General features: G+C 53.8%; 1 protein-coding gene across 1 annotated transcript; it reads left to right on the top strand.

The window, feature by feature from the left end:
• Window positions 1-4088: 4088 nt before the first annotated feature.
• LOC104082493 (probable E3 ubiquitin-protein ligase DTX2) lies at window positions 4089-7969 on the top strand (the record flags this gene model as incomplete). Its single annotated transcript, XM_009585634.1, has 6 exons — window positions 4089-4133; window positions 5118-5188; window positions 5825-5983; window positions 6071-6232; window positions 6897-6986; window positions 7613-7969. Coding segments are annotated over 6 exons (752 nt in total), but the record flags the coding sequence as incomplete, so codon positions are not given.
• Between the last annotated feature and the right edge of the window lie 1165 nt (window positions 7970-9134).

The following is a 9134-nucleotide window of genomic DNA, read 5'->3' as shown; positions in this document are numbered from 1 at the left end:
GGCTGGGATCCCGCCGGCTGTCCAGGAGGGAGGTGAGCAGCTTGTCTGGCTCTCCGAGTGCTGCCGTGCTGCCACGGAGGGGGACTGAAGGGAGAAGGCGTTGTTTTGAGTCTGTTGTGTCACTTGTTACCCTTTCAGCTGATGGGATCACAGTCCGCTTTTCCCCTGGCTTGGAGGTTTCCCTGCACATCCTCTCTGGGATGGGCAGTCATGTGCAGAGTGCTGCGGTCACGGAGGGAGAGGAGATGAGTACGCTCGTCCTTCCCTGCCGAGCAGGATCCATCTAGCTAGGTGAGGGGAGTAATCCCAGCTGACTCTAATTGCTCCCCATATGTCCTGTCCATCTGCAGCTGGGACTGCGGTCTGTGCCAGTGGTTATGGGATGGGTAGGACTGGGGAGCCCATTGAGTCAGGGGAGCTCACCGTTCCCATGGGGGACCACCTGCTGAAGGAGACAGGCTGCAATAACAGGGATGCTTAGTGTCAGGATCAGAGCAGCCTGGTCGCTTGGTTAGCCTGCTGAAATGCTAAATGTGGAGAAAGCTGTTTTTAACACCAAATCTTCTCTCACCTTCCTGATCTCTGGACAACCGTCTTGAGGGTGAGGCCAGTAGGTCCAGCCCTTGTAAGTCCAGGGAACAGAGGGCAGAGGTGATCAGAGTTGGGTGACTGTCCATGGCAATAACTAGAAACAACCTGTGTCTGGCCTGCGTAGGATATCAAAAAAAAAAAAGTCTGCTGCTAACCATATGGCTCGTTTTGGGATACAGAAGGAGGTATGTTACTGCTGCAAGCATTTGGTTGCTGAGGAAGGATTCAAAACACATCTGTTAAATGTTGCCCGTGGAAAGCCCTTGCTTCAGCAAGCAACTTATTATCTACAGAGAGGAAGGGGAAGCATTAAAAAAAAAAAAAAATCGTTATTCCTCTCTTTGTAAATGAAAGAATGGTAAACATTCCTTCACATCCCAGATAAATCAATAGCACAGCATTGTGCCAGCTGGTGATAAACAGCATCGGTCGATTGTGCTAGTGCATTTTCAATCCGCTATTGAATCCTGAAAACTATGGGGACTGAGCAGGCTTTGATCCCAAGGGATGGCTAGAACAAAGATTTGGAGGCAAACAGTTTTATGGAACAAATGGTCCAGTAAGGAAGTGATTCATGCGTTGAAGCATATGTGGCTTGTGCCGTGGCAGGTGCTGTGCCTCCCTGCCTTCGTCTAGCTCCCCCCTGTGCTGCTGGGATGTGGCCTGCCCAAGGAAGAGCCTCTCTTCAGAGGCAAGGAAGGCTGTGTGGGCTTCGCTACCCTTGCTGAAACCAAGTTCTCCGCACAGAAAGGCTTCCTTGGGATTGGACGTTCAAGCACTTGCAGCTGGGGACAGATTTTCTAAAGCATCTGGGCTCCCCAGCCCTTTCTCTCTCCAGACAACCTTGGTGGATCTAAATGCATCGGAGCATTATCACAGCAAAGTGACAGGAACAGATCAGAGATGCCACAATGCAAACCCATCAGGCATGGGTTTCCTAAGGATGGCTGAGGGCTGCATCACCCTCTTCTGCCTGTCTGATTGCTCCCAGCTCCATTCTAATGCCAGCTGGTGAGGTGGTATAATGCCATTTGCTTCGCCCGAAATCCCTGCTGTACCCCACAGACTCTGCAAAGAGCTTTCTTGTCCTCACTCTTACCTGGCTCTGCAGCAGGATTTTTGTCTTATTTCATTGATTTGATTCGAGTGAGCCTGGCCAGTTCTTGGGCAAGTCATCTCTTCTTTTCTCTGAGCTGCTACAGAGGAAGGAAAGTCAACAGCAAGAGAAATGCACAGCAGGGGCTGCAGGGAAGGAGCATCCTCCACTATCCTGAACAAGGTGAATTGCTCTAAAGCTGCTGAGATCTGCTGTGCAGGTGGGAGCAGGTGAGCTGGGGCGTTCTGCCAAGTACTGGGCAGGTGTTGCTTCTGGTGTAACACAGCCTCTCGGCTCGCTTCCCTCGCTGTCTTCACCACCTTGTCTGTGCATCTTTTTGGCACTGTTTTCTCCAGCCCATAGCCAGAGGAGACAAGAAGGTCACTTCAAAAAGAGCCACATCGAAAACAGAATGCAGTTGGAGGAGGACTTGGTGGTCAGTCTGGCAGGCAGCACGGGATCCTCAGGAACGGGAATGTGGCGATCATCGTGATCGGGTACTCGTGGAAGCGGATGGAGTTACAGTGGGTAGCAGCTAGCCCTGCTCACACGGTCCTCTCCAAAACCTGCAGACCAGAAGAAGCTGAAGCCTCCGTCTCCCATGTGACCATGAAGGTCTCTTGCGGTTGCAAACCAGAGCCTGGTTCCAACTGCCACGTGTGGACAGTGCCACCCTGTGTTTGCCAGCCTGGAGCACGGATGTCACAGAGCACACAGCTGGGAGGGCTTCAGGCACAGTAAACACCAAGCTGAGCTCTGATAATGAGCTGAGACAGTTCAGACTGATCGCATCCCCTTGCGACTCATTCCTGGCTGGCAGCTCTTGATCCGCTGCGTGCGAGCAAGGTCCCAGCAGAGAGGATTCCTGGACCTGTTTCTCCCCTTTGGAAAAGACAAGGCAAGGAGCTGCATTCCCTGTGGGGTCTGGTGATGAGGCCTTGAAGCAGCTCCTGGCACTGCTGAGCTCTTGGCCTGAGAGCTGGAAGGCTGGGGCTTGCCCAGGCTCCTGTTTGTTTCCTGCTCTTCTTGTGGCAGTTCTTGGAAATGCTTTTCCAGGGAATTTTGGCATGCCCCTGAAGTGGAAAACACCTGCTTCCGTGTTGCTCTTTGGCTTAATGCTTATTTTGTCCTGTTACCACCTTCCTGACTAAGGGTCTCCAGAGGGTGATCCTCACAGCCCTGCTCTGCCTGAGATGTCAGGCATCTCTCCTCCTGCCCGGCACCGGCACTCGGAGGGAGCATCCCTTCACCTTGTGGGCTCCTTTTCTTGCTCTGTGTGCTCAGTTATCCCTTCCGCCTGCTAGTGCTGCCAGAAATTATGTGTTTCAGGATGGCCAGGAATCCCCTTCTGAAAATAACTCATCTTAACGACTGTGTCTTCATTTAGGAGAGTCCAGCTCCCAGTTCATCAGCCTTCCTTAGCTAAACAATTTTCCACCCACGTTAGAGCTCTGCCTCACTCTCTTCTGTTGCCCCGAGCTAGATTGTCTGCAGTGAACAGGCGTCTCTTCCCTGGCTGCATCTCACCCAGCTGTCTGTGTGCAGGGCGACCTTGTGCTCTCTGTCGAGGTGCCCCTGTAGCACTAGCCGCTTGCAGAGCTGGTGTTCAGGGGAACGAGGGGCTCCTACGTGATACAGGATCTGTGCCATCCAGGTCTTTGCCTGTTTAATGACACCTGTGGCATTCCCTTCTGCTTCACCATGTTTGCCTCTACCATGAAGAGTGGTTATCCAGAAAATAGCACCCACCCCTTCCTGCTGCTGACAGAGACTGCTTTTTGGGGTGGCAGAACAGCTCGGTGCTGGCTCCGGTGTGACTGTCTCTTGATGCACAGCTTTTTCAACCACAGAGGCACACTTGTGAACCCTCCATCTTCCTTGAAAGCCCTAAGGTGGATGGGGAGAGCTGAAGATGCCTGTCGTGCAGGTACACCCACAGCTCTGATGCCCAGCAGTTGCACGTGGCGATGCTCTGCATCCACCTGGGAGCGTGGCAGTTTGGAGTAGCAGTACTCTCTGTGCTAAAGCACAGTTGATGTCCTACAGTGACTTAGAAACGAGCTTGAGAGCAAAGCTCTTTGGGCCAGTGTTGGAGTACAACTCCTTGTGAGGCCCTGGGGTGTTGGGCACGGATGCTTGTGGCCTGTCTGGCTGCTGCTAGCATTTCCTTTGCTCCCCGAACTGCCCCGGTGGCTCGGCCGGCCAGGATGGAGGAGAACAGAGAAGGAAGAGCTACGCCTTTGCCGTCCCATTTGTCACGGCACAGCTTTCCCCTGATCTCTTCCAGAAGTAGATTTGGGAAGGAAGGGTGAGGTTACCTCCGAGCCAAGTGACAGGTCTCTCTTTTGCCTCCTGCCAGGTGGAGTCATAACGTCATTTGTGCAAATGTTTCCTTTCCTAGACTGGTGGAAGAGCCTGGCAGCCTCCGTGACGGGCCTGATGACCGGTAAGGGGCTCATCTCCTCTCGCCCGGGGCTGGGCACCGTGCAGAGGTGTGCGATGCTTGCTGGCTTAAGCCAAGCCTTGCTGGGCAGCTCCGAAAGGATGGGCTGAGAGTTGAGGTGGCTGCTGATGCTCTCGGCGGTAACTTGCTCTGGGTGTTGTGTGATGTTTGTTGCTTAATCCCGTAACGCCTCCGAGGGGACCAGGCTGCTGATGCTGGTGGGCTCCTCAGGTGTCCGTGCCTGGGTGGATGGGAAGCAGGGACTATATTTAGGAAAATGTGAAGGTATCAGTGTCGTGTGCTGCAAATAGGGTACCTGTTACAAAGCTGGTTTGGTTTATATACCCTGTGACTTGCGCTGTGTCTTGCTGGATTTGAGTGTGTAGAAGTTTGAGAGAAAGGCTGCTATTTCATGCTAAGGATGCAAGGCTCATTCTGCCATACTTGAAACAGGGCATGAAGGTTAGTGTATCGCTGGGTCTCTCCTTATCAGGTGCCAGCTGCAGGGTGCGAGAAGGTCCCTGTCAGCTGGGGCCATGTGGGAATGCCTTTTCTCCTTTGACACCACAGGTGATGTAATCCTCTATCCCAGTGAGACCTTGGGTTGAGTTTGATCCTAGATCAAACACAAAGTCCAGCTGGCACCTGGCTGGCATCACTTGGTGTACGTGGGAAGAACTGGAGCACAGCAGCTACAGGCGGACCCCTGGGTGTACGACAAAGGGCACCAACATCCGCCAGTGGGTTGTCCCATCTGCGGCGCCCACGGTCCTAGGGGTAGCCATTTCTGATAGCAAAGCCCTTGCAGGGCTTGTAGGGATCAGCTGGAGCAGCCTCTTCTCCCCCTCGAACCCTAACCTTTCTCCTTGGCGTCCTGGCCAGTGACTTGCTTGTCTCCTTTCTCTCTAGCTCACCCTGCACATTCCTGTCATACCTCACAGCATGTCTGACTTCTCCTCTCTTTTTCTCATCTCTCTCCCTGTGCAGCGACACCAACCGAGCCAGAAGCAGTGGTGAAGAAGTACCTGGAAGAGGTGAAGGGCTCTCCTGCCGATGAGGTGAGAGGACAGTGAAGTGACTCCGGCTTGCCCAGTGGCCTGTTCACTGGGGTGCTGTGAAAACCACGGTGATGCCTGAGGACCATCCTTCCTTGGGCATCCCATATGGTAGATACTGCTGCTTGCAATGGCACTGTTGATGCTAGGTGGAGAGGCCTCAGCATTGCCTGAAGCCCACACGTGGTAACTGGGGACTTGTCCTCATCAGAGGACTGTGACAGAGAAAGCATGGTGTAGGTTGAGTAGCTGATCCTGGCAATGTCTCCCCATTTCCCTTGGACCTGGCTGCAGGGCCTGGGGTGGAGGAGGGAGTTTGACTTTGGTCTCCTCTCAGTGCTCATAGAGGTCAAAACTACAGAGATCAAAACCCTGCACTGGAGCTGCTCTGAAGAGGAGCAGGACATATCTGTACTCAGTTCCCACTCTCTCCTTTTGCTGTCCAAGAGCACAAGATGGGCTGATACCAGCCAGACAGGAAACCTGTCTCTGTGCCTTTAAACCTCAAAGAGAAGGATTAAAGTTGAAGGCAAATCTTCCTGAAGTATCTCCTTGATTGCCTCCTTGGTGGGTCAGTCGTTACAATCAGCCTGTGCTCGCACTGCATGGTGGTTTTCTCCTTGCTGTCTTGGACTCTAGGACTGTATCATCTGCATGGAGAAGCTGTCCGCCCCCTCAGGTTACAGTGACGCATGCGAGTGCAGCACGATCAAGCCGGAGACGGTCGGTCGTCTGACAAACTGCCAGCATTCCTTCCACATGCTCTGCATGCTGGCCATGTACTCCAACGGGAACAAGGTACCAAGCCAGCCTGTCCCCACCAGGTCCCCTGTGCCCAGGTGACTCGGTTGTGGAGCTCTGATGCCTGCTTCCCTCTCCCTGCAGGATGGGAGTTTGCAGTGCCCCTCTTGTAAAACCATCTATGGAGAGAAAACCGGTACTCAGCCCAAAGGGAGGATGGAGGTCTCCACTTTTCCCCAGTCCCTCCCTGGCCACAAGGACTGCGGGACAATCCAGATTGTGTATCACATCAGCAGAGGCATCCAGGTGAGTGCACGGCACGCTCACAGGAACGGCTGCTAATGGATAGCATAAGCTGTGAGAGCCTCCCAGAGAAGCACGGGGATCTAGTACAGTACCTGCTGCCTGGAGCCAGCAGCTGCACCGGCTGTTCTTCAATGTATGGGTGACTTGAGTCTCCTCCATGAAAGATCTTTTCCCCCTTCGAGCGTGGCCCCAGGGTCTACAACAGCCTTTCACCTATAGTAAAGACGAATGTCTGTGTGAAGCAGAGAGGAGACTCAGCCCACGCTCACAAGGTGGGAGAGGTCCCAATGTCTTCTTTCGCAACCCACATCTGATGTTTCGGTGGTTGCAGTGAGCTTGCAAAGGTTTGAGCTGGGTGGTCTTTTTAGGGTGTCATCAGACCACATGGAAAAAGCTGTGGTATGGGGCTGTCTACCACCTAGAATTTAAGTAATCTGAAGAGCTGGCTTTGTATCCCCACATGAGACCCCTCTTGGAGGACCCGTAATACTCGCATGTCCCATAAGAACAAGTCAGATACCTCATACTCATCATCAGCAATACCTTGCTCCTTTTACATGGAAGAGCTGCTTTGAGATGGACCTGTGTCAAATCCTGCTGCTGAGGGATTGTCCAACTCATGAAGATGGATGTGTCCATGCCAAATATGTCTTATCTATTGCAGGGCCCTGAGCACCCCAACCCTGGGATGCCTTACACGGCAAGAGGCTTTCCTCGCTATTGTTATCTACCAGACAATGAGAAGGGCAGAAAGGTAAGGTATCACACCCTGATAACATGATCCTTCTCGGGTTGTCTCTTGGCCCTGTGTTGGTGGATTGGCACAACAGGGTTGCTTTTGGGAGTTGTCCTCGTGATGCTAACCAGCTATTCTTAGTAGTTGTCCATGCTGTTAGTTCCTTACATGTATTTGTAACCCCTCTGCCTTTGAAGACCTTTGCTGCTTCTTCACAACTTTGACTGTGAAGATGTACTCTCCTTCATCCCTTTACTAAACAAAATCCCATCTGATCTTTTGGGAAGACAGTCCTGGCCTATCTTGGGCTATGCAGTTACAAGGGTTTGCACTTAAAACTGCTGAGCTCGGAAAGTCTCGCTGCTGACTCTTCCCATCCCAGTTTCCTCTGGGTGGGTGTGTTTGTCTCAACTTGTGCCAGTATTTTTCACGTCCTGGAAGATCAGCATGTGCAGGGAACGGTCCTTCCCATCAGGGAAGCCACATGGGTAACGAGGAGGTGAGGGAGATCCCTTCTGATGCTGGGATCTTTGGTTTCCTCTTGCTACGACAAGGATTTAGGCTGTTAAGCTTCTGGCAAGCTGCTTTTATGGTTCAAGTCTCCTAGCTGCTGAAGGCCAGCTTTGGTTTTTCTCCACCTTTAGGTCCTGGAGCTCCTTAGGGTGGCCTGGAAGAGACGCCTGATTTTCACAGTGGGCACCTCCAGCACCACCGGCGAGAGCAACACGGTAGTGTGGAACGAGATCCACCACAAGACGGAGATGGACACAAACCTGAGCGGCCACGGTTACCCTGACCCCAACTACCTGGACAATGTGCTGGCGGAGCTGGCCGCGCAGGGTGTCACCGAGGACTGCCTGAGACAATGAGCTGGGGTGGGGGCCCGGCTGTGCCGTGCACGCGTCGGGGGGCCCACCTAGTGCACTTATTCCTGTTGCCTTAAGTTCCTGTGTCTGACCGCCTGTCACACTGAGCAATAACACTGTACCGTGGGAGCCCTGCCTGCTCTCTACAGTCTTTTTTTTGGGAGGGAAGGATATTTTTGTAGAAACGGCGCTTGCGCCTCTGCGTGGGGTTGATGGCCGCAGCCAGGACTGGCTGGGGGAGTGGTCCTGAGGTGATAGACCCCCTTGTGAAGGCAGAACCTTGCCCTGTTGGTGCTTGGGGAGAGGGGGGTGTCTCGCTCCCTCTAGAGCAGCTGGAAAGCAAATGAGGGCCTCCCTCCGGCACACCACAGCTCCCTGTCTCTGAGGCACCTTTTACAGTGAAGCCTCCTGCCCCTGTATCTCTGCTTGGTCATAATAAACACTTCATTTCCACGGCAAGTCACTGCTTTGCCTTCAAGCTGCTTGATGGCTTGGGGTGCCTCCCCGTTCGGTGGCCCTCTCTGGAGGACCAGCCTGCTCTGTGGAGTTGGGGACACTCGATCCAGCCAGGAGAAAGGAGGGAAAGCTCAGCTCTGCTGGAGGGACACGAATCTCCACAGGGGCAGGACACTGGTCCCAGGTGTTAGGGGTTGCAGGCTGTCAGTGCTTCACCTGCCGGAGCCTGGTGGTCTGTGGCCATGGTGCTGGCAGAGGTGACCCAGCAGTGTCACCTGGGGGGAAGTCATACCCCCCTACTCTTGCTGTGAGCCGCCATCCCCGCTCCTATCATCCTGAAGCCCTTCTGGCAGGACCTGCCCCTCTTTTCCCCCCTTTTTCCCTCTCTCTCAGGTGAAACAGCACCAGTTTGGGGCTGTTTGTGCCCGGTGAGGCCTCTGCAGGGAGGAAGCTGTTGAACAGCTTTGTGCTGCTGCTGCAGGGAGTGCCGGTGCCACCAGGCGGTGACAGCCACCTTCCTCTGCCTCTGCTGCCAGCTGGGTGGTGAGCAGGGTGGCAGCGATGCCAGGCTGCTAGCAGAGATGCTCTCCGGGCAGGAGCATGTTCCTGCACCATGAACTCCGCCTGGTATGAGTGCTAGCACCCTGCGAAGTGGGTATTGTCCCAATCCTGGTGGCCTTGCTGTACGTTGTCCCCGGGCTCTTGTCACTTGGTAGCTGAAGCCTAAGTGCTATTTCTGTATCATAACTAGTGTGGCCAGCAGGAGGAGGGAGGTGATCGTGCCCCTGTACTCGGCCCTGGTGAGGCCGCACCTCGAATCCTGTGTTCAGTTTTGGGCCCCTCA

The sequence above is a fragment of the Fulmarus glacialis genome, unplaced genomic scaffold (assembly GCF_000690835.1).
Source record: "Fulmarus glacialis isolate BGI_N327 unplaced genomic scaffold, ASM69083v1 scaffold27239, whole genome shotgun sequence".
Lineage (NCBI taxonomy): Eukaryota > Metazoa > Chordata > Aves > Procellariiformes > Procellariidae > Fulmarus > Fulmarus glacialis.
This window is presented reverse-complemented; position numbering and strand designations above follow the sequence as displayed.